The sequence below is a fragment of the Punica granatum genome, chromosome 7 (assembly GCF_007655135.1).
Source record: "Punica granatum isolate Tunisia-2019 chromosome 7, ASM765513v2, whole genome shotgun sequence".
Lineage (NCBI taxonomy): Eukaryota > Viridiplantae > Streptophyta > Magnoliopsida > Myrtales > Lythraceae > Punica > Punica granatum.
The window spans coordinates 9,256,084-9,281,617 of NC_045133.1; the positions used below are offsets into that span (position 1 = coordinate 9,256,084).

Here is a 25,534-nt window from a genome sequence, read left to right on the forward strand (position 1 = left end):
GAATTCTGGGCCGGTCAGGCCCATTTGAATTTAGTGAGGCTGTTTCTTTTATTAGCCATGACGCCCCTCTTGTTTTATCAAATTACAATCTAGTCCACATTCTCTTACCTCAGTACCTTTATTGGGAGACAAACGATGAGCCAATGAAAGAAGGCCGAGGTCCGGCAATGGCGACAGTGAAGGTAAGGGGTGCTCCTCCTCCTCCTCCTCCTCCTTCATCTTCCTCTTCCTCTTCCTTCCCCTCCTCCTCCGTCTGTTGAAGCAAACCCTAACTATCGATTTGCATTTCCTGTTGCAAACTCTTGACAGTTCTGAAAGATTAGGGTTCACGAACATCTGAGACTCCTCGTAAAGGTACAACAATCAGTTCTTTTGGGACCTTTGCCAAAGAGAGAGTAGGCGAGAGATCGACTAGCCTCAGTTCTTGAAATCCGGTAACTCGACGTCTTAACTCACTCATCAGTTACGGATTGGTTAATCGTAGCTGATTCACGAGCCTTTAAGCTTCTGTAATATGGGATCTTGTGGCGATGGCTTTGCAAACTCAGAATCGTATGTTTTCAGTGATGGGGTGCTTTGTTGGTGATTTCAAAGTTTTCGCAGCCATCAGGAGATGGGAAGCTTTTTCAGTATGTGGATTCGGAGAAAGAACCAATTACTTCTGACCATGGCTTCTGGAAATTTTTGGAGTTAGTGCATTACGGGCGAGTTCATTTGCTCGATACCCGACCTGACCCGTCTGGTAGCCATCCCTAGGGCGCCATCCCTTAGAAGGACCAGGATTTTCCTGTAGGAAGGAAGATGATTAAGAGTTTAAAATGATGAGAAATTTGAAGAAATTGAAAAGTTCGAGTTCAGTTTATTTGTTATTTGGAACTACCAATCATTGAAATTGTATTTGTACGGGATTTCTACTAGTTTCACAATTAGTGATAGTTGATCTTTCTTTTCTCCGTTCTTCTCAGGTTGTTATTGCTAATTATTAAGAATCCTTTGTTCAGAGTTGAATTCTTGGGATTCTGAGTTCATCGGCAGCGAGCTGTCATGGCGTCACTGAATGAGCTCTTACCTCCAGCAAAGTCTACAGCTGCGACATTTTTGACCACACCAATGATCCTTGGTTCAAGCAGCGGTTCAGCTCCTCCTCTGAGATGGAGCAAACCGCCGTGGTTAAACACAACCATGTTCCTCCATACTTGAAACGACAGGGTTTTGTTCCTAGAAAGATTGAGGATTTCGGGGATGGGGGTGCCTTCCCTGAAATTCATATTGCCCAGTACCCGCTTGATTTGGGTAGGGACAAATCGGGGAAACCGGGACCAAAAATCCTCCCTGTTACAGTTGATGCCCATGGTAATGTGGCCTATGATGCCATTGTCAAGCAGAACGAGAATGCAAAGAAGATTGTTTACAGTCAGCACAAGGATTTAATTCCCAAGATACTCAGAAACGAGGAAGACCAAGACGAAGAAAAGGAGATTGAGAAGGAGATTGAGGAAACAACCCAGGAGACAAAGGCCGCCCTAGAGAAGATTGTTAATGTGAGGTTGAGTGCAGCTCAGCCCAAGAATGTCCCTAAGCAATCGACGGACTCGAAGTTCATCAAGTATAAGCCTTCACAGCAATCGGCAGCATTTAATTCCGGAGCCAAAGAGAGGATTATCAGAATGGTGGAAATGCCCACAGACCCACTTGAACCACCAAAGTTCAAGCACAAGAGGGTCCCAAAGGCTTCAGGTTCCCCACCCGTGCCAGTCATGCACTCTCCCCCTAGGCCAGTCACTGTGAAGGACCAACAAGACTGGAAAATCCCGCCTTGTATTTCCAACTGGAAGAACCCGAAGGGTTACACGATCCCACTCGACAAGCGTCTTGCTGCAGATGGGAGAGGCCTCCAGGAGGTACAGATTAATGACAACTTTGCGAAGCTCTCCGAGGCGCTTTATGTTGCTGAGCAGAAGGCTAGGGAGGCAGTTGCAATGAGATCTAAAGTTCAGAAAGAGATGCTCATGAAGGAGAAGGAAAGGAAGGAGCAGGAGCTTCGGGCCTTGGCTCAGAAAGCAAGATCTGAGAGGACCGGTGCAGCTCCCCCTGCTGCCATTCCTATATCGTCTGAGAAAGGAGCTCATAATGGTGATGACATGAGAGTGGATCACGAGAGGGATAGGGATAGGGATAGGGAAAGGGAGAGAGACAGAGATAGAGATTACCCGAAGGAGACTAGAGAAGAGAAGGAGGAGAGGCTGCAGAGGGAAAAGATTCGTGAGGAGAGGCGTAGGGAGAGGGAGAGGGAGAGGAGGTTGGAGGCAAAGGATGCTGCAATGGGCAAGAAGAGTAAGATCACTAGAGACAGGGATAGAGACATCAGCGAGAAAGTCGCGTTGGGAATGGCTTCAACTGGGGCAGGCAGAGGAGGAGAGGTCATGTACGATCAGAGGCTCTTCAATCAAGAGAAGGGAATGGACTCTGGGTTTGCTACTGATGATCAGTACAATGTCTACGATAAGGGGCTATTCACTGCCCAGCCAACTCTTTCGACCCTTTACAGGCCCAGCAAAGATGTTGACTCTGACACGTATGGAGGAGATGCTGATGAGCAGTTGCAGAAGATTATGAAAACTGACCGGTTCAAGCCTGACAAGCCATTCGCCGGTGCATCTGAGACGGCTGGTCCGAGGGAGAGGCCAGTTGAGTTTGAGAAGGATGCTGAGGAGGCTGACCCGTTCGGGTTGGATCAGTTCTTGACGGAGGTTAAGAAGGGTAAGAAGGCCATGGAAAAGGTAGGCAGCGGAGGGACTATGAGGGCCAGCGGTGGGTCCTCAACCCGAGACGGGTATGAAGGAGGATCTGGGCGAACTAGAATAGGGTTTGAGAGGGGTCGTTGAGAGGAAAGACCCACGATTCTGCCTTCTCATTTTTCGGAACTGGAGCTGGGTGTTCTTAAGGTATTCGGATTGAAAGCACTTGCTGTACTTTAATGCTTTTTTCTTGTACCATAATGACTTCTCGGAGTTGCTTGCATTTAAATGGAAATCCGACTAATTTGTTGGTACAATGCTTCCTTTTAGCAGAGGAATCAATTCCATGAATTCCTTGTTAACCATTACACAGTGAAATTACCTTTCATATGCATCACGATCGTTAGTATTTGTGCTTCAATATGTGAACCATATGATACGATGAATGGATCAATTGAATTTTGTGAGGAAACTTATGATACATGGGGATGGGTAGCAGTCCGGGTCGCTTCATTAGGAAATTCTACGATTGGAGTTAGAACTTTTCTTTGTTCTTTATTGTGTACCCTCTTGATTACTTGTGCTTGTGCTTGTGCTACTGCTAGTATCCAAAGCAACGGTGTATTTCTGATACAAATTAGAAATGTCTCGCTTAACGTGTAATTAGAGTGAGATATTGGATCGTTTGGCGTTCATAACTTTGTATCATGCTGTGTGGCTGTACTATAAATGAGGCTTATACCCTATTAATTAAGATAATTAAGCTTCCAGCATCTGCAGCAGCCAATGTATATTCAATGTAAAAAAAATAAATAAATCCAGTGCCATGTCTTTGATTTCCCATTTTAAAGGTCCATAAACCTCCATGTTCTCAAGTAAGTTAAAAAAATTTCTCATAGGGAAATGGTGGAAGACCCAAAAAAATAAGCAGAGTTGTTTTATTTGGTTCTTGAAATTAGATAATTGGACTAGGCTTTAATTAACTGAACTCACTTTTTAACTTAAGGGCTATTTTTCAGGTTATGTGCTTCAGAATCATAGCTGCACAGAGCCTGCATACCCGGTTTTCAGGGATGGTATGATCCGGTTGAATTGGTTCAGATCTCAGTTTTCCTTACCTAATCCCGCGAACCAAACATGCCCTAAAAGGAGTCGTCTTGTTCAGAAAGAAGGGGCTATTTCAAGACTGGAACGCCCTTTTTATCTAGGGTTTTCTGGTCATGTAGTTGAAAGAACCGCCATGTTCCACAGCTTTGAGCTGTATACGAGGCAAGACCCCAAGAATTAATGCATATCAGAAAGTACATAAATGTGCGATGTTCGAGTCGAATCTGAAGAAAGCAACGGGCAGAGCTCATCCAGTCGAACCTGATGGAAGCAAGATGACCGACAAGGCCTATACCTGACACTACTCTTTGACATTAGATCGGTCATTTCAACTCGCCATGTCCAAATTGTCCTCTCTGGGAATGAAACCAATGCGCAGATTATAAATCGTAAAAGGCACATCTGGTACTTCCTGCGGCAAGTATTCTTCCAATCCACTTAATTTAGCAATGAAATTGATGCTAGGTGGAAGACTTGAAACTAGTTGAAGCATCACAGAGCTAGCTTCCATTCCACTGAGAATAAAAGCAGATAAATTATTCATTGGGAGGTCCGAGCCTCTTTACGATCCCGCGTTTGAGACGAACACGAGTACAAAAAATCGGTTTCTTTTCTTTTCCTATTCTGTTGCTGGACAGTAATCTCAAACCTACCGTTAATATGTCAAAGCATTAACAATCTCCACAATGATCCCAAAAGGAACAGAGAAATATATTTATAGGAGATAAATATAACTGTCTAAATAAATAACTTCATCATACAACAGTATGAAAGAGTTGAACCTTGATCGCCGTGAAACCAAATCTTACTGGGACCAGCTGCAAGAAAACCAGATCCTGATGAAGAAGAACTCGAGCTACAAAAGTACGATACTCTTTCGGGATAGTTCGACTTGAGGAAGATGAAGCATACATATTAATCCTCGAGGCGCTTCTTATCACAAGCCTCCCTCGCTTCCAGGAGATCAGGGCAGTACCGCTTCGAAAGGATCTCCACCTGTTCAGCAAAGGATTCCGTCTGGTACTCCCCGATGTGCCTGACCATCTGCACCCAACGTCTCCGGCAAACTTCCCCTGATCTATTCTCGATAAGACAATCCCAATCAACATCTTCCATTGAGCAAGCATCTAAGGCGACGAGGGCATCGAGGAGCCGATAATCATCAGCATCTGCCCATATTTTTTCGGCCACCATGGGAGAAGTCAACTGGTCGTACCATTTTTGGCAGCAGGTTGCATTAGTTCGTGTGGACAACTTCTGGCTTATAGCTTCCCAACAGATATTATCTTTCAGCATCCCGTGCTTCCAGACCTTTTCTTCCATAGCCTTCATTTGCAAGTCCTTGTTCACTAGTTCGAACAGAGACTGGTACTCCTCTTGGGTCCACTGTCCATTCTTCTTGTTGAGAAGTTTTATCCTCCGCCACGTGTCCTTTACATGAATCCTGTGCTTACTCATAGCGTCAGCTAGGGTTCTCCAGTCTGATCCGTGCTCTTCATGGTACTTCTTGATGAGTTCATACTCTTCTTGAGTCCAGGAACGAGTCTCACTCCTCTCAAACAATATATGTGCTCGATAATAGACACTCGTAAAAGGCCTCCACGGTAAAGCAGCCCCTATTTCCTTCCAACAATGCCTGGTTTCAGCATGCCCTTTACAGCGTAGAATCATGTCCAGACCATTTTCACCAAGCCCATGATCCTCTATATACTTGTAAACAGCCTTCTTGACCAGTTCATCTTCTTCCGGTGAGAATCGCTTGCCTCGCACCAGTTGGTCTTTTTCTTTTACATTTCCTTCACTTGGGCTGTCCAAGGAAGGAAAAATCTCCACTTCATCAGCAAACCGAACTTTCCGAGATGATCCTTTCACAAGCTTGTCCTTCTTGCCCTTCTCCTCTTCCTTTTTCTTCTTGTTTTTCTTCTCTTTCTCCTCCTTCTGCTTCTCTTTCTTCTTCTTCTTCTTCTTCTCCTCCTTCTTCTTCTTCTCCTCCTCCTCCTCCTCCTCCTCCTGCTTCTCTTTCTTCTTCTTCTTCCTTTTCTCCTCCTCCTCCTTCTTGTTATTCCCTATACCTGAATCAAGTTGATTGGTTGTATCTTCATCTACTCCGTGTTTACTCTCTTCCTTCTTCTTCTTACCCTTTTTCATGATTACCTGTCCTTCCCCTACACCAACCCAATCAGAATCCCCCAAGTTTTGCTTGTGTTTCTTCTTCTTTTTCTTGCTTTTAACCCCTTCTAATCCACTCCTTACATAACCATTATCCTCATGGGCAGAGGTCTCCTTCTCATATCTCTCAGTTGTCGCCTCATTCTGAGAATCCTCCAGCTTCAAAGGGTCAACATCGGGCTCAGCTCTAGCCTCAGTCTCCTTGCGAATCTTCTTCTTTTCCTTCCGAGGCCTCTCAAGCTCCGCCTCTCGATCGGCGTTTAGCTCCATTTTCCTCTTCTTCCTTCGCTCGCTTTTACTTTCATCATCAACAGCCCCCTTCCCATTCTCAGAAGCATTACCAGCAGAATCAAGCCCGTTATCAATGCTGCTCTTCTCATGCTTTCTCTTCCTCTTTTTTCTTTCATGCCCGCTTAATTCGACAACATCTTCCCCTCTATTTGCATCTGAATTTTCAGCGGGGCAAGCGCCCCGGTCCTGATCAGTTATACCGTGCTTCTTCCGTTTCCTTTCTTCAGATTTCTTACCCATGCAAACAACTGAATCTCAATGCTTCCAAGGACTGAGGCAAACCAAGCAACCAACCAATTTCAGATTCCGTAAACACCTAAATCAGAAACAAATCAAGCAGTAGCAAACCAGCCATCATTCGTACCTCTAATTCAACAGTAAGTAATCGGATTCCCCACCTCTGTGAGAATGACACAGACTCCGTGTAGCTGCAATCCAGAGCTTAGAAGTCAGGAAGGACGATCGAGCTGAGGCGAGCAGTGACTCGTTGATGGTGATGGAGAGACAACCGAGCCGGCCCAAAGGTTGACGGCTGTCCTCCGTATGTGTGCTGGAACGGACTGAAAGAGCCGAGCCCCCCCTCTTGTCCGCCGGTCTCCTGTGTGTTTTCTCTCTGCCGTGAAGAAAGACCCGAGGCAGAGCAGGCTGACTTTCTGTTCAATTAGATTGAGAAACCCTAAGAGACGAACCTGAGGCAAAGAGTGGAGCCTGAGAAAGCGAGCGACTTTGGAACCTCACGCAGATTTTGATAGTAGAAAGCAAGGAAGGAGAGAGAGTAAGCTGCCGCGGGAGGAGGTATGAGTATGAGTATGAGGAGCGAGAGGAGGAACCCTGGGGGATAAAGTTGTCTTTTCCGTTTACAGGAAAATATTCACATTTTCGTCCTCATCCTTAACTTTTTTTTGTTATCGTGCTATATTTTGTTTAATCCATCCTCGAACTCGAATAAATCAACCTCTTTATCTTTTCAACCAAAATTTGTATTTATATTTATCTGCAGGACTAATTTGTTAATTATTCAATTTCTCAACCGCAGATTTCTTCAAAAAGAAAATTAACATGATTGTGAACTTCTTATGAACTACCATACATTATAAATTTTCTCCTAATCCTAAACTTTGTGGCTACTGAGCCAAAAAAAGAAAAGAAAATAAAAACTTTGTGGCTGCTGAAATGGATCAACGGAGTAGTCGTCCCCGTAAAATTTGGACGTTATAATGAAATTTAGACTTAATTATCTAAAAAAAATGACATTTGCACTTTTTCTTAAAAATAAGACGATTTTTGAAAAATAATACAGAAAAACATGACTTTTGCATTTTTTTTGAAGTCAGAGAGGACAAGGTGAGATGGCGAGGACAGTGAGGGTTCACTGTGAAGCTCGTGGAGAAGAAGAAGATGAGCTCGAGGTCAGAAATTGTCAAATCGTCGCTCAAGCTAGGTCAGTGATTTGGACTCATAGACAGTTGATTACCGTGAGTGAGATGGAGAAGAGAGAATAGGACGCCAACAATATGGAGAGGAAATCGTTCTCCGTCAAGGTCGAAGACGGCGATGCCTGTTAATTATTGGGAAAAGTACAGAAATCTCAATTGTGATTTGGGATAAAGACAAATTGCACAATATATTTTTAATATGGACAATTAGCCCCCATGTGGTGTACTCAGTTAGCCATAGGGAGTTACGACGTTAGTTTTTTTTTTCCATTTTTAGTCTTCAATCTTTAGCCATGTAATCATCTTGACTCTAAATCTTTTTTCTTTTATCATTTCTATCATCAACTTTCCATTTTTTTTCATTTTAGTCCTAGAAAGAAAATCGAAAGGGAATAAGGGGTTGGAGCCACCAATCGGTGACCTCGATTGGTGGCCTCGACCCCTCCATCAAGGTCGCTGGCGTCTTCTGTGGGTACCGACGACCTCAATGGAGGGGTCAGGATTGTCAATTGGCGGCCCCAACCCCCGAATCGATCAGGGACTTCGAGTCAGAGTTCCCGATCCATTCGCGGGTTGGGGCTGCGAAATCGATGACCCTTGACCCCTCCATTGAGGACGACAGTAACCTCCGTGGGTACTGGCAGCCTCTGTAGAGGGGCTGGGGTCGTCGATTGGTGGCCCCAGCCTGCGAACCGATCGGGAACTTCAACTGGGAGCCCTCAGTCGATTCGAGGGCAGGGGTTGCCAATCGGCGACCCCAACCCCTCCTTTGTGGTCGCCGATACCCATGAAGGACGCCAGCAACCTCGGTGGAGGGGTTGGGGTCGCCGATTGGCGGCCCCGACCCCCCTTTCCCTTTCCATTTTCTTTCTAGGAGTAAAATAAAAAGATGAAAAGTTGAGGATATAAATGATAAAAGAAAAAAATAGAACTAAAATGATTAAAAGGCTAAAGATTGAGGATTAAAAATGAAAAAACTAACGTTGTGACCCCCTATGACTAATGGAGTACACCACAAGGGGGTTAATTGTCCATAATAAAAGCATATGTTGCAATTTGTCCCGACCCCAAACCAGAAATGAGGTTTTTGTACTTTTTCCCTTAATTATTTTCTTTGATACTAATCTGTCAAATTCAAATATTTAAATAGTTAATGCATTCATAGAAAGGGAAAAAAAAGTATGTGTTACCTCCAGGCAGACTCCTCTTTCACATGTTCGTGCGGCCAGTAATTTGGTATGTAATCGATCCCTTTATCGCAGATAGTCGTGATTCATGATTCAGACTTTTAAAGTTTACCATAGTTTTAGTGTATGTTCTGCAAGATACACGCAGTATTCCAGAGAGATGTGTTAATTTTGATTGAAGGATTATGATGAGTAGGTATTGAATTCCATGGTATTTTTCTATTTATAATGATTGAAACAACATGATATCCTTATATGTGAGAATACGTTGGGACTTCTTATGCAATTACCTCAATGAAAAAAGAAGCCAAAAGTGACATGACTTAGTTTTGGCTCACTTTTTTTTTTTCAGTTACAAAGGGAGTTCTAGGTTTTATTAAGAAAAAAAGAACCCCTTTTAATGAAAATCAAACCTATAACATCTTGATTTTGAGTTGATCAAGTACTCACTTTCTCTTTTGGCCCATTGATATGAAATGATAAAAATTGCCCCATGAAAATGTGTTTGTATATGATTTCTAGGACGTGCATTCTATGTCCTCTATTCTTATTCTCATCTTCTTTCCCTTTAACGAGAGTTAACACGAGTCTTATTGAAAAGTTAAGGGCTAATGATTTCCTCTTCCACTCTCTTTCTTCTTTTGTCACAAAGTAACATATTAAAGAATAATTAGCCAGTTGCACCGTATTACACGGGATTAATTATTATCAAAGAGTTATTTTCTTATATGTTATATATTACATAACTTGTTGCCTAAAATTTGAAAATATCAATTAGTTTATGTTGTTTTGGATACTTTTAAACAACGTCCAAGTTTTTCTATTTGCATAACTTAATCTAAGCTATATTAAAAGAATATTAAATTCATCATATTGAGTTAGCTCTATTGAAATAAAATTTTGAAGAGCTTTATTCAACATGATGCCTACAGGAGAAATATGAAAGAAGCTCTACTCTAGTCACACTGAGCAATTTTGGCGTAGACCAACAAAATATTAGACGCATTCATGCTGATTATTAATTTGAAGGCCTATCTAATAATTATACATTCATGTTGATTAATCCTAAGTGCAAGTATGTGAGGAGTGGAATAATGAGGAGCTGAGGATTTGATATTTCAAAATATGTGGCGATTGATGGAGAATAATTTTGCTATTATGTATTATAAAACTTAAAATTTATCGAAAAGTAAGGTTAGCTTTAATCGTTGAGTTTTAAAGCTTTTTTAGATTATTTAATTTTTATGTAGATTTGATTTTAATTTAATATATTTTGGAAAATTTTAATTAAATAATAAAAGTATTTAATTGCATGAGTAATAAAATTTAAATTCCAACCAATTGAAAATATCAGCGCATTTGGATCTAGATGTTTAAAAATTACATGGCACTACACATAGAGTCTTGTATTTCGCCATATTACATATTGTATAGAATATATAGATATATCTTAGAGTCGACATCACGACAATCTTTAGTGGGTAATATTCTTGCATTTTTTCATTTAACAACGACACATGCATAAAAAAATGGATGAAATTAACGGAAAAAAAACTAAGTAACATATAATAGTTAGTTATTATGAGAGAGTTATGCCAATGAAAATGCCAGAGAGAATTCCAAATAGAGGAAATCATGCTAAGATATGAAAGAATATATATCAATTAAAACTTTGATTTTTGACCGATGCCCTTAGCATAAGGATAAATTTAATGTACATAACTTATCAAGATGAATATATGTGTTAATTAATTTAACATCAAAGAAATACTCGTTTTAAATTGATAAAAAAAGATAAATATAGTGTTTTTCCTTAGTAATCCATGAAAGTGGCTTTTTTTTTAAAGGCACGCAATTTACTTTTTTTTTTTTAAAGAAAGTGATGAATTGTAGTTGCCATTTTAGAATCCATTTATGATATTTTACCCATTAACATTATGGCAACAATGTATATAAGGCTGAGGCTATTTTCACCTCTATTTTGGCTAATCTACTCCATTTCTTATCCATTGTACCAAAATGTCCTCATAGCCCATTAATTGCTCTAATTAAATACAGTTAGACTCCTTAAATCACTATCTAATGCATTAAATTTACCTATCTGAAACTTTTTTCTTATTTACTCTAAAAATGGACTTACCCATTATATTACTTAAAAAAATTTCATATTCTTCTTTAATGAATGAGAAAAAAAATGTTATCTTTAAGTACAAAATATATTTTCTATAGTATCCTATTATTCGATTAGAAATATTAATAACATAGTAAAATATTTATATCAACAAATTAAATATTTATTTAAAAGTAGAAAAAATAAATATTTAGAACATGTGTTCCCCTTATGACACGGTGTTCTCGCTCCAAGGAAGATAATTGATGGCGATGTATTCAATGTCATATTTTTCATATTGTAATTATAAATTCATAAATATTATTTAAATTGATATCTCAAAGTTATTCTGATGAACAAAATTGAAAATTGAAAAGCATATCTATATGAGTATAACTATATAAATCTATTATTTGGAAAAGCACAAACTCATTACTTGTATAATTTTTCCTGAAAAATAAACATCAATGAAAATAAAAGATCTCAATCAATATAAAACCTAATAAGTTATTCTTATTAATTGTTGTTGTGTTTTTATATTTTTTATGAAAATCATTTTATTTGAATATGAAGAGTTGATTCTTTTTTACTTTTTATTTTTAATTAAAGTTAAATTGACAACGGAATAATAAATAAATGGGATTTCGGTTTATATGGGTAATATTATATTTTTTGTTTGTTTAGTGTACAAAGGTTAAAAATGTCTCCAAAATTATAGTTTTTTCTTATATAGTGTACAAAAGCAAAAAATATCTAAAAAATAATTTTGAACTAGTGGATATTTAGAGTAAGTAGAGGAAAATTGTTCAAATGGAAAGTAAGTTGTATGCATCAATTAAGAATTGAAGAGATGAAAATTTAGAGAGTGATTTAAGTGGCCTTTATCCATATTACCTATTGTAATTGATAAGTATTGGGGGCATTTTAGTAAGATGAACAAAAAAAAGGGGAGGATTAGCCATAAAAAGGGTGGAAATAGCCCTGGCCTATATATAATTTAGAAAAATCCATACATACATAATTACATATATATATATATATTAAGAAAATGGTTTGCATTGCATTTTTTTTGCTTGTTGTCTTGGGAAATAGATTAGTGCATATATATATATAGTCACATATATCATTTCTTTTTATTTCAAATTACTTTTCGTTCTCATATTTGGAAAAGAACCCTCCTAACTATTGAGCTAATCAATTATTTTTCATTCTCCTAATCTTTTTATTCTCATTTTAGGGTTTTATGTGTTTTTTTTTTCTTGTGAAGGATTCTATGTTTTTGCATCAGAAGACAACATCACTTCCCCCAACCAAAAACTCTTCGTTGCTTAATTATTTTCATGAAAAATTTAAAAAATATTAATGGATGAACGAACAAAAGAATTACTAAGAGACAGAGAAAGGAAATTAAAGAGAGAAAGAGAGAGGGAGGGGATTGTCGCAAATTCCACGTGATGAGAGATTTTTCGATCTTGTTTACTTTTAGAAAAATATTTTTTTATTTTTCTTCTCTTTTTCTAAAGGGATTTTTACCTAAAATGGCCAATGATTTACGCGTTTGGTCAAATCTATCATATGTTTTTTTTGTCAGCTATATCTCATGGTTTATATTTTGCTTCAAATCTATCCCACCGTTATTTGTTTCCGTCAACATCTAACGGCCGTGCTGACGTGGCGCCCACGTGGCAAGTAGGGCCCACTATCGCTCCATGTGCCACGTCAGCGCAACCGTTAGACTTCGACGGAAAAGATAACGCTGGGATAGATTTGATGCAAAAAGTAAACTATGCGATATATCTGACAAAAATAACATATGATAGATTTGACAAAATGAGTAAACCATGGACCATTTGGGATAAAAATCCATTTTCTAAATTCATTTCTCTAAAGAAAATTGAGATATCATGTTTACAAAATCAAAATTTGGAATTTGCGACCTTATATTCAATATCTCATAACCATGGGAGACTTTCCAATTAAAGGGAGGATATTTGATATAATTAAATTGGATTTTTTTTTGATAAAGAGCCTTCCAATTAAACAAAAAGAAAATTGGAAAACTATTAAAAGTACTCCTCTGAATTGCTTTAAATTTGGGGAATTAGAAAAATCTCTTTTCCTTGAAAATTGTTCTTTGTTTTAAGTAGGTAAATACATAATTTATGCTTTTCCATCTTTTATGAAAATTTTCCAAAAAATTGAAAAAAATTTAAATATTAATTTGGCCTTCACTTCTCTAATTTTCTCTAACTTCTCTAATTTTTCGTGTATGAATTTAAAAATATTAACTTCTTAAATGATATATTTTTAGGGATTTTTTTTTGTAAAGCTTTAGAGATTGTTTTTATAATTAATTCGAATGAAGCTTTCTTGTGGGTGAAGCCATGCAATAGAGAGTTAGAGCTTGACGCATGACATTATCTCACTAATCTTGAGATGACATATGGCACAACCTCGTGGAATCTGCATTTTTATTTCGCTACTATATATTATATGCGGATTAAGAAAGTCTTTTTGAAATTTTTTAAAAGTAACAAATTCAAAGATGTTTAATCATTAAAAATTTCAGACAAAAGTAAAAACTTCATAAAAAAATGAAGATATTTTGAAATTTTGAAAGCATTTATAGACATGAAATTATAGAAAAATCTTAAAGTTAAAACATACACACAATTTTAAAAATAATTAGAAGAACAACCAAAAATTAAAGGAGAAACAACGTGAAATTCAAAACATGTTAAAAATTAAAACTAGAAAAAACTCAAAAAATAAATACACAATTGAAAAATAAAATAAAATAAAATAATGAAATTAAAAAATAAAATTCATAAATTCATATATTACAAAATCTTTTAAAAAAACAATACTTTCACTTCCTATTCTCTTGCCCACGAAATAACATATCAATCCTCAACAATAAAGTAATATTTTATCTTCTTCTTGACAAACTTCTCATCAGTTTTTTTAAAAGAAGTTCAATCACTTTTTTCTTTAGAGTTTTATCCATATTTTTATCACCGAGTTTTTCATTTTTGAATTTCTGACTTTTATTTTATTTTTCAATTGCATTTTAAGTTTTGAATTCTCTCTTAGTTTTTATTTCCTACATTTTCTGAATTTTGTTTTATTTGTTTTTTATTTTTTGGTTGTTTATATAACTTTTTTTTATGGTGTAAACATTGATAAATTATATGTAACTTCTTATATTAAAATGTTTTAGAATTTTCAGAACAATCTTAAATTTTTTTTGAACTTACTTACTTTTCTTTGAAAATTTTATTAAATATTATTTCATTTTTAAAAATATTTCTTGTTTGAATCTGTTAATTTTTTGGAATCTTTTAAAATCTTTCCAAATGAATCTTTATTTATGTTTTTAGGAAATAAAATGAATCTTTAATTTGTTACTTCAACAAGAGAAGAAAGAGGGAGGAAGAGGAATCTGATCATGCGTGTCTTCACACATATACTCAAGGAATATATTGACCATTAATTATTTTCCATGAGAACACGAGTTATCTCTCGTACGTCCCGGTTTCCTAACGATTTCAAATGCTTTCCCACTTGATCGGAGTATGGTGGACCTAGCATGTCAACGTTTGGCAGTATACTAAATTTTACAATATCTTGGCACTGAGATTATTCCTCAGAAAAGGGGATTCGAGGTTTCTGTTCAGTGATGGAAGTTGAAATGCCTTCTTTCATTCATTTGCATCACCCAGATCAAGATATTACCATGCATTAAGCATCTCTAGTAGGTTAGGTCTCTGGCGTACCTCGTGTGAAGGGCATGGGGCTTGAGTTTGAATTTGAGGTGCCTTCGCTTGACGATCTCAAAGGTTAGCCATAAGACAGTGCTCCGACAAGACTGCGTCCTCAATGTTCGGCCTCGAGTCCAACCAAACTTGGTTTTCTCAGTGAGCCTGACCCCCAAGCCAGGCTTCACTCTTATTGGTTATAGCACCAACCGCTGCTTGATGCTGAAGGTCTACAGGGTTTGCCACACATGAAGCCAACTAATGAAGTCGAAATCCGAGCCCAAAGTCCTGGTGGTTCTTCTTTGTCTTGATGGGTCGTCGAACACAGCTCCAAACTTGCACGAACGAAAACGGAAAAAAGACATTTTTGATTCTCAACCTTTTATGCTTTTGTTGTTTTGGTCCTAAACCTTCTTTTTCTTTTCGATTCTCATCCTCAAAATGACAAAGCGTAAAAGGTTGAGGACCAAAAGTGTCTTTTTTCCTAAGAAAAATCAATGGCGTGTCCCGATTTCACCATTCGATACTTAAGTCAGATTCATTACAATAAAGTATAATTGTGCTTGAAGTAAATTGCATACCTGGAGGCTGGATGTTCTTATGTAGGGGAGGGAGATGAGGCGATATTCATCGAGATATTCGATATATCTGAACAATCTATAATAGAAAGATTATGTAAGCTGCAAATATTCTTCCTTTGGTCAGTAGTGAAACGGCTAGCTGGGCCCTCAATTTTAGTGTAGAAAACTTCCATGGGCCTCGCTTACAGGGCCGCACTGGGCCCATCAACTTCTCTCTACTTTTTGCTCTTTCCCGCCTTCTTTTTTTTCTGACTTAATTGTCAAAAAGATTGATCGTTTTTTCTGACTTAATTGTCGGAAGGATCGAACCGCGTCACCTATGTTATGGTTTCCTGTGGTTTCAAGAGGTCAACAATCATAGGAAATCTTCAGCTAAATTCACGATTGATTACTAGAGAAGCCGAATCATGTTCTCGAATTCAAAATTCTCGTCTCACAAATTACGGTTATGATGGCACCTATAGTCCGATCAATAATGCCATTGTGAGCCGTTGAGTGCTTTGGAACAGATACCCCGAAGTGTCATTGGGTGTTTATGAAAGGTAGGTTGAAATTGAAAATCTATATACGTTTGGTCTTAACTTAACTTAACTTAACTTAACTTTTTCATCAATTCAACAACATAATCATTTTTTTAATCTTTTTCTTCAAATTCTCTCTCATATTTTTTCTTATCTATTATCTAAATTAATTTTTTAATAATAAATTCTCTCAACTATTCAATATTTTTTCCTCAATTTCAATATTTTTTCGCAATTCAACAACACAGTCATTTTTTTAATCTTCTTCTTTAAATTCTTTCATGTACCTTTTCCAACTATTTTTGTCTTCATTTTCTCAAATCAAACTAACTCAAATTAATTCAAACTTCACTTCGTTAACAAATGCTATATATCTAAAGTTTGAAATTGTGGAAACGTCAAAAAGTTAAAGACTGGGACTTATCCATATTATAATTAATGTCATTAATTATATCTTCTTACCAAACAAATATGTCAACATTGAATTTAAAAATTTCTGGCAAGTTAAAGTAGAGATGAGAGTATCAAAATTGGGTGTAGTATGATGGCGCACACTCTTATCTGCTGACTTAGAGGTCACATGATCGATATCTAGTAAGACTATACGTGCTATTTATTAGTTATTTAGGATTTCTCTTTTTTTTTGTACTAGGCCTTCTTAATCAAATAGTTCAGCATTTATTCCCCTTAAGTAAGGTCTCGAATTCATGTCAGGTGATTGGAAAAAAATTCTTAATTGGAACAATTTTACCCTTAGTGGGCTAACCTAGCTCGAACTTCATTAGTTAGGGTCTACTGGATTTTCTGAATACTAGAGTATACATAAAAAAAAGTAGAAATGAGTAGAGAAAATACTGTTATAAAATGACACACATCTCGATCGTTCAAAAAGTTAAGGAGATATTAGTTATATTCCCACTAGTGGGATTGCTTGTCACCATTTTCTTTTCATTAGGCTCATAAACTTTTTTTTTATAATAAAAAGAAATTATAATTTTTTCAATTACAAAAAAGGTTCATGGGCATAATACAATGAAATAAAAATCATAATATCTAATATATAGGGGCATATGCAACTGAGTATCAAATTTAGAATCTCTTAATTATCAAATAAGAACTTATATCACTGCGCTATACCTTTTTGTGATAAAAAGAAATTAGAATTTAATGAGAAAAAGTATTTAGGATCATGACATGCTATCAACTCGGATCAAGAGAGGCTCTGAATATATTTTCACTGGTCAGACTCCGTGTATTTTTTTTCCCAATCTCATATTAATCCTATCGAACAAAAGAAAAAAAAGAAAAAGAAAAAAGATGCTAGGATGGAGTAGGGGTTAAGCTAATCCTAGCTTTCCTCTTTCTCTAGCATGCCTATTTTAGTAATCTATTAATCTCACTAACCTCTCTCATTATCTAATTAATACTTTGTGGATGGAGGGGGATCTCACAGATGATTAATTCCACCACTAGTCTTCCATTAGAAGAAAAAGAAGACAAATTTGTTTCAGGCAAATAAAAGCAATAAACTCGCACATTGATCAATCAGCATTGCCACAGTATAGTTAAGCGCTTGCTTCATTATTGCCTAATAATTAAAAGACTTCAAGTTCAATACTAGTAATGAAATAATCGATGTACCTTTATTAGCTATTAAGATTTTTATTTCATTATTAGGCCTATTAAACTTCTTTATAACTGAAAATATTCTCCAAATTTTAAAAAATTTACTCATAATAGTATGAATTATAATTTATAGAACGTTCAAAAATTATTTAATGTATGTAAGTGCTAAAAGAACCATAACGTACATTTGTAAAGGGTGGCACACATTCTAGGTGCATTTTTTTTACTTTAATTAGCCAAGATCTACCCAATCAATATATAATATATAATGCCTGAAACAGTTAATCACGTCGTGCCATGTATCACTCTCTCCAGCTTCTACCATGCGTAGCCACATATACAAGCTCCCATGTGATATCTCATGTGATTTCTGCCATGTGTCGCTGTATATCGACAATAAATAATAAAACAATTCTTATATAAATGAATTTAATTAAATGGAAAAAAATTATTTTGATTGAATTAAATCGAAGTCAATATATAATATATAATGCTAGAACAGTTAATCACGTCGCACTATGTGTCATCATTGGCCTCTCCAACCTCTACCATGTGTTGCCACGTATACAAGCTCCCATGTGATATCCCATGTAATTTTCGCCACGTGTTGCTATGTGTCGACAATAAATACTAAAACGATTAATATATAATATATAATTTCTGGAACAGTTAATCACATCGCGCCATGGGTCATCGTTGACCTCTCTAGCTTATGCAGAAAAAGCAACTTAATTAAAATATATAAACTTAATTAAATGGAAAAAGAAACACGTGCTAATTTGTAAAAAAATAAAACATACAAGACAATCGAATTAAGTTAATCACGTCGCGCCATGTGTCGTCGTTGGCCTGGAACAGTTAACTACGTCGCACCATGTGTCATCGTTGGTCTTTCCAAGTTCCACCATGTGTCACCACATATACAAGCTCTCATTTGAAATCCCATGTGATTTCTGCCAGGTGTCTCTATGTGTCGACAATAAATAATAAAAAAATTATTTATATATATGAATTTAATTAAATGGAAAAAATTATTTTAATCGAATTTATTGAAATCAATATATAATATATAATGCATAGAACAGTTAACCATGTCACTCTATGTGTCATTGTTAGCCTCTCCAGCTTCTGCCATGTGTTGCCACGTATAGACTCTCCATGTGATTTCCGCCACGTGTTGCTATGGTTGACAATAAATACTAAAAACAATCAAATATATAATATATTTTGCATGGAACAGTTAACCACGTCGCTCCATGTGTCATCGTTAGACTTTCCAACTTCTGCTATGTATCGCCACGTATACAAGCTCCCATGTGATATCCCATGTGATTTTTTCCACGTGTCACTATGTGTCGACAATAAATACTAAAACAATTACTTATGTATATGAATTTAATTAAATTCAAAAAATATTTTAATCGAATTTAAATGAAATGCGTCCAAATTTGAAAAACAAAGTGCAAAAATATTACTTTTATATATATATTTAATTAAATGAAAAAAAGAAAGACGTGCAAATCTTAAAAAAAAAATCCAAGACAATCGAATTGGCATTGCAATGTCATACAATAAATACCAAAACAATTGCTTATATATATGAATTTAATTTAATGAAAAAATCACTTTAGTCAAATTTAATCTAAATGCGTCAAATTTTAAAAAATAAATACATGCAAAAATATTATATATATATATATTTAATTAAATGAAAAAGAAATCTAAAAAAAATAAACATGCAAGACATTCGAATCAATATATTATATATAATGTCTGGAATAGTTAACCACGTCGCGCCATGTGTTGTCATTAGTCTCTCTAGCTTCCGTCATGTGTCACCACGTATACAAGCTCCCATGTGATATTCCATGTGATTTCCGCCATATGTCACTATGTCTCGACAATAAATACCAAAACAATTACTTATATATATGAATTTACATCGCCATTCAGGAAATTCTCTTAAAAATAATTATTGTGAATCTAAATTTTATGTAACTTTAATTAAATTAAATAAGCCTATTTACCTCAACTAATTAATTAATTGTATAATTAAATAAATCTGCTTTACATAAAAAGAGGGTGAAATAGCTTTCTCTGGACGAAGAAATAATTTCGGTCAACAAATTGTTATTTTATCTATAGTAATAATAAAATGGCAATTAAACATAGTGTTAATGAAGTAATTAAGATCAATTAAAAACTTTATTATAAATAAATACTGATTACATGTTGTAATTATATATAAATAGCAATAATTACATTTAATTAGTATGTTTCTATACATTCTTTTCAATTATCAAATTCTCAATTGCTGCATATAAATCTTCCCATGACAATCTTGTGTCATTTTAAACTTATTTGTTTAATATATAAATTTGTCTTTACTTTCTTAAATTTCTACCATACATATTTGGCATGTTGAATATGTATATTATTATCAGTTTGAATATGTTGAATAAAATATTTCAATGTGAATTTTATAAGCATAAATATTTGTAAACAAAAAATTAAATGTGCCCGGGCAACGTGTGAGGGCAGATGAAACTTGTGTGCTGCATGTGCCCCACGTGTTGAGCTGCGCAAATGGGTCGACCAACCCTCGAAGATCTTATGTAGGCTGACCTCATTTTGTCTCACATGTCAACCACTAATCTCTTCTTTAGAGCTATAATGGCGATTTAATTATATAGCTAGTCTAAAACATGATATAAGGAAAAAGCAAGTAAATGAGCAAGTACCAGAAATTATAGGATTAAAGTCTAACTCAAGATCTTTTGATTTGAAATTAAGAGTGAATGAAATTGCACTAAACGTCTTCTTTCACTGACCTGACTTAACTTTAACTTGCTCTGAATTCCGAGTGCCTCAAATTCAAGAAAATGTGTTAGTCTTCAACGTTGTGCGGTCACCGAAACCGAAGGGAATATTGAAACTTATAGTTAATCAAACTTAGCACGGCATGTTCCCGTCGGTTTTTTTTTTTACTTATCAAAAAAGAGCCAACGGGAATATGTCGTGATAAGTTTGATTAAACTATAATTTATAATATTTTCCTACTGAAAAAACTATAATTTCCAATTTTTAACTGTAATAATTGGTCCTACATAGGAGGTACCACGTAAGTCTTGTATATAAATATATATAATATATATAAGAAATATTTTGGTCAAATCACGAAAGATCAAATCACACCTCCCAACCTCCGGATCTTCACTGTTGGCCCTTTTTCCTCCACTTTTTGGAAGATCCAAAGGGAGGGAGGCTCCAGCCGAACTTCCCGTAACTTGTCCAAAAAATTTCCCTTTTATATAGTCATTAAAGAGAAAAACTGCAGAAAAAGAGGCTGTCGTATAGTGATATACGCTATCATTTGGTAATTAAGAATTTCTATATTCAATTTTACTATGGGACTATTCATATCATTTTATTAATTATTAGAATAATTATTTATCTGTATTATACTCATAAGCCTTTACTGTAAATGAAAAAAAAAAACAAAGAGAGAGAGAGCTCCTTTCAAAAAGGGATGGCAATGGCACACAAATGCTGACGGTCATCTGATCAAAGAACATATATTTTTAGTTATATGGGAAATAATAAAGCTAAATAAAGGGAGATAAAAGTTCCACCGATAAAGATCGATTTGAGACCTTATGATTCAGATTAACAACTTATACCATTGCACCAAATCATTTTTCTCATCTGACGAAAGAATATTGGCTGGGTCCATTCTTTGCCAGGGAATATGCACTGTATAGGATAGATAAATTGGGAAAAGGAACCCTAAACAAAGCGCAATGTCATCCCTTTTTACACTTTTGATCTCTAATAATTCGTTATCTCTTGCACATGTATTCCTTAATATATTGCCAACTTTTAACATGATCAAAGCAACGTTTGACGTCATTTGTTGCATTTGTCTTCCTCAAGTCCATATCCTCGCATCCATATCTTTCCTTGTCATGTCAAAAACAATCAAGCAGGTCTTATTGAGCTTCAGTCATTGGTTTTGCCTTGTTGTGGTAGCATTAGTTATAGTTTGCTTTCCATTTCTATTTATACCTCACGCCAATATAACGAACAACTTTGACCACCCAAAGCATATTTGCAATAAGCATAATATAACAAGCAACGTTTATATTCTCGGAAAAATTTGTGAATTGATGATGATGATGATGATGTGCACTTTAATATCTTGATACGGGGTTTTAGCTTAGCATGCATTTCATCCATATTATACATGTGAACGTCATTAACATTGATAAGGAAAAAGAGAAATGAGATATAGTGCAGTGATACGCATCCTCACTTGATAATGTAGAGGTTTCAAGTTTAATTCTTATGGTGAGACTACCCGTACTCTTTAAATATATAAATTATGTATTTCCTTATACTAATTAAGTTCTTGAGTCTCTCTTGTAATAGAAAACATTGATTGCAATGGAAAACTTTGATAAGGAAAAAAGAAAAGTTCCGTAATGACTTTTGTAATTAGATGAATGAGATCAACCGAACATGAGCCATACATTTACGCATCCTGCAGTGAATTTGGAATGCCAATTCATATCTGACCTCAAGGTCACATGTCTATGGAGCATATGGATCCGGAATTTTTGATAGGGACAGGGCATCATAGATAAGTTAATAATGTTTTCGTCTTTATTCAGATTGAGTGTCAACTACGTGAAGATATAAAATTTCATAGTGAAGCGATGCTTAATTTACAGACACGTGAAACTTCGTTGAACTTTTTAATGTGTGGCATGTCAATAGACACAACTTTAGATTGCTGATCCATATATGTGCTGTAGCTGCTTTATTCCGTACATTTTTTTAATCGAAATTGGATGGTCAGAGAGAGAGATAAGGGAAATATTTATATGGAAGGAAGGGGCTCTGGTTATGGATTCCACGTCCAAAAGTGGAGAACTTTCCGTTGAGCAATCTGATGAGGCGACAAAACAATGGCTCTCTCATTACTCTACATATCTTTTACATATTATAATGTATCATAGATGCTTATAAAGCAAATAAAGAAAATGTACATGACCTTCCTATAACATAAATCTATATATCTATATTAAAAATTATCGATTGCGAGGAGTTATTATAAAACACCATTACGCGTGTTGGCAGCTCCCTTTTGTATGAGCATCGATTGTTTCATATGCACACCCGTTGCAATGATTGTGAGGTGATATATAAGATCCCATCAATTTCAGTGTCAAGTTCAACCGTCAATGCATAAAGTAGAGAGAACGGGTTAATACGGAGGCACTGGTTATCGCCTATAATCAAGAAATTTCGAGTTTGATTTTTATAAATAAAATATCTCGTATTTATTTATTTTTTTTTTCTTACCCCTTACTAGGCGCATGAATTTTCTTTATGGCCAGAAAAACATTGCATAAAGTAGTTTCCATATTGTTACGAGCTCTACTACTTAATTTGGGTGCTCAATTGGAACTACATTGACGATGTCCTATTCCAAATGAAAGGCTTCAATTCGTACACCAAAAAAAAAAAAAAAGAAAAACAAACAAACGCGCTCTAAATCAGAGATGGAGTTCATCGCAGTGATGCAAGATTTCCATATGAAATAAACAGATCTCTGGATTGAATTCTAATCAATAGTATTTTGCGTGCTCGGTTGTTTCTAATAATTTCCCCATTTCCTACTAATTAACCATGCAATGCAATATAAAGAAAGAAAAAAAAAGCCCCTAAAAAAGAATTTAAACTTTTTCCTTACCAAGATGTAAATATATACATGCATGCGATGGAGAACCTCCCATTCGATTAAAAGGGTCTTCTTCTCATAAAGAGTACTTGAAAGGTCAGCAAATACACAAACATCCAGTAAACCAAGCTTTGGTTTTCCTTATTCGCTACCTGTTTCGCCGTGAAAATTATCCAATTTGAACGGGAAAAAAAATTTAACAAAAAACTGTAATTAGAATACATCCGAAATACATATTCTTCAATTCAAACATGATATCAAATATACAGCATATATACATATAGAAACAATTACTGTACATTACATGTACATATATACATCTTGCACGAGGAACCCAACCTAATTGTAATTACATTAATTTCATTATACAATTTCTCCTTATTAACAAAGTATATATGTATATAATGGATTCAATACATGATTCGACTGTAGAGAATTACGGTTGAAAATTACCGTGGATTAAATGGATTTTTTAATATTACGCGTTGATCATATATATGCAATTTGTTTGTGTATGCTTCTTCTTCTATATGGTAAAATTAATTGTTTATATGGCCCGAGTTTCAATGTTGGAAAGGAAATTAAGCGGACGGATGGAACATAAGATTATGGTTTTATCATTACCTTGGTGGCGGAGGAAGTGAGAGAGATGGTAGCTGAAGTGGCTTTATGATTCGACAAGGCGGAAAGTCCAACGTTGTAAGTCATTCTGCCATCAGGTTGAAAGAGACCGTAGTTCCTCTCCGAAGTCGGTCCGGGCTTCATATCCTCGTTGAACAGCGCAAACACGTAAACCTCCAGCCTTGTACTCGGTCTCAATGGTGTCCCTTCGTTCTGCAGTTGTCTCCTCAGCAGATTCCTATTATAAATCGCTGCATTCTGTAAGGTTGCCCCAGCCTCGTTTGCATCTCCTTTTGAAGGCCACCCGGTTTCAGACACCCGAACTTCGATCCCTTGGAAGCCCATCCTGGCCATGGCAAAGATGACTGCATCAACTTGAGCATAGAGCATGTTGTCGTAGCGGAGCTTTGTGTAAGGATCGACCATTCCCTGGTTAGGGTTGAAGAGGACGTAGTCCAGGGAAATGCTGGAAGGGTCGTCCTTGTATGCAAAGTAGGGGTAGGCATTGATCCAGAAAGGTGCCCTGGTGCTCGCCAAGAATTGTAGTAATTGGTACATCACCCCGGACAGCTCGCCCTTGAAGCTCCCTCCAGAAGGTGGGTACGACTCTGCCAGGACCCCGAGAGAACAGGGGCTCGAGACTTGAATGTGCGAATCGAGCCCGAGCTGGGCCAGCGCCCTTTGGAGGCTCGCCATTGCTGGAACCAAGTTCGTCATCAGGGCCGGGTCAGAGCTATCCCCTCCCAGGATCTCATTCCCCACATGGATACCGGTGATTTTGGTTTTCGGGAAGTACGGCTTTATGTGGGTGCTGACCCACTGGAGGGCCTGCTCGGGATCCGTCAGCTGGCCCAACATGTTGTTCTCGATCGTCACTATGAGCTCGACGTCCGAGTTTGCAAATGCAGTCAGGACTTGAGGGTTGGTATCGTAGATTCTCGCTTTGGTGAGCCTCAAGGAGCTCAAGAGGTCGAGGACCTTGTCCGGTGGCAGCAAGTTGTTCCCGACTTGGCCATAGTTGATCCCCAGAGACTCCACTCCTAAAAGACCATAGCCTGCAAAAGAGCAAGAAATTCGATTAGTCTTGAGGCGCAATTTATTGGCAAGATGACAAAGACATTAAGTGACATAAATGTTCGTATCGCAAAGTGCAAGAACATATATATTAAAAACATCGTACACAGACGTCCTTGTAACCGAAACATAAAACATCATAAACAGATAATTACCTGAGAAATGGATCGCGAATAAAAGTAGAGCAACACGAATCATGATAGTTCCTCGAAATGATGTGGCTATTGTCCGTTTGATATGGGGAGGGAGGATAGAGTGAGGGAGGCGTAAGAGTCCTTGATCAATAGAGAGGGACAAGTTATATAGGAAATGGAATAAGGAGGGAAAAGGAGAAGCTGAATTCTTTTCTTTACTTGTTTGAATATTATTGGCTTCGAGGGGGTTTTAGCTTGCCTTGGCAAGGTTGCCTTAGGATGGCATGCCCCTAAAACCAATTAAACCGGATTCATATGCACGTACATACACAAGTCACAAGTCGGGATATCTTTGTTTTATTTATATATAAATAACTCAAAATCATCATGTTCGAATTTTTGATCATGTCCAGACTTACTTTGGGTTGAGAGGGTAAT

At 36.5% G+C, this 25,534-nt stretch overlaps 3 protein-coding genes across 5 annotated transcripts; 1 reads left to right on the forward strand and 2 right to left on the reverse strand.

Moving 5' to 3' along the window:
• The first annotated feature begins 71 nt into the window (after window positions 1-71).
• LOC116214789 (SNW/SKI-interacting protein A-like) lies at window positions 72-3,126 on the forward strand. The gene is given in 4 exon segments (XM_031550248.1): window positions 72-182; window positions 310-434; window positions 966-1,093; window positions 1,096-3,126. Coding segments are annotated over 2 exon segments (1,839 nt in total). The 5' UTR covers window positions 72-182; window positions 310-434; window positions 966-1,044; the 3' UTR covers window positions 2,886-3,126.
• A 1,229-nt stretch (window positions 3,127-4,355) lies between these two features.
• LOC116214790 (transcription termination factor 1) lies at window positions 4,356-7,095 on the reverse strand. 3 transcript variants are annotated; one of them, XM_031550250.1, is made up of 2 exons: window positions 6,704-7,095; window positions 4,356-6,576 (listed from the first exon to the last, which is right to left on the reverse strand). In XM_031550250.1, the coding sequence occupies exon 2, from the start codon at window positions 6,543-6,545 to the stop codon at window positions 4,761-4,763; it is 1,785 nt and encodes a 594-aa protein (XP_031406110.1). In that variant the 5' UTR covers window positions 6,546-6,576; window positions 6,704-7,095; the 3' UTR covers window positions 4,356-4,760. The 3 variants fall into 3 exon arrangements, with proteins under 3 accessions (XP_031406110.1, XP_031406111.1, XP_031406109.1); XM_031550251.1 differs by having other exon boundaries at window positions 4,356-6,621; XM_031550249.1 differs by having other exon boundaries at window positions 6,670-7,094.
• A 16,027-nt stretch (window positions 7,096-23,122) lies between these two features.
• Window positions 23,123-25,277, reverse strand: LOC116213018 (glucan endo-1,3-beta-glucosidase 14-like). The gene is made up of 3 exons (XM_031547818.1): window positions 25,118-25,277; window positions 23,892-24,943; window positions 23,123-23,419 (listed from the first exon to the last, which is right to left on the reverse strand). Exons 1-3 carry the CDS (start codon window positions 25,158-25,160, stop codon window positions 23,327-23,329), a joined length of 1,188 nt encoding a protein of 395 aa, XP_031403678.1. The 5' UTR covers window positions 25,161-25,277; the 3' UTR covers window positions 23,123-23,326.
• Window positions 25,278-25,534: the final 257 nt, after the last annotated feature.

Coding starts and splice junctions, on each gene's coding strand:
- LOC116214790 (XM_031550250.1), bottom strand. CDS start 6,545: ATGGGTAAGAAATCTGAAGAAAGGAAACGGAAGAAGCACGGTATAACT.
- LOC116213018 (XM_031547818.1), bottom strand. CDS start 25,160: ATGATTCGTGTTGCTCTACTTTTATTCGCGATCCATTTCTCAG. Junction 24,944..25,117: donor ATTCGCGATCCATTTCTCAG/GTAATTATCTGT, acceptor GCTCTTTTGCAG/GCTATGGTCTTTTAGGAGTG. Junction 23,420..23,891: donor TCACTTCCTCCGCCACCAAG/GTAATGATAAAA, acceptor ACGGCGAAACAG/GTAGCGAATAAGGAAAACCA.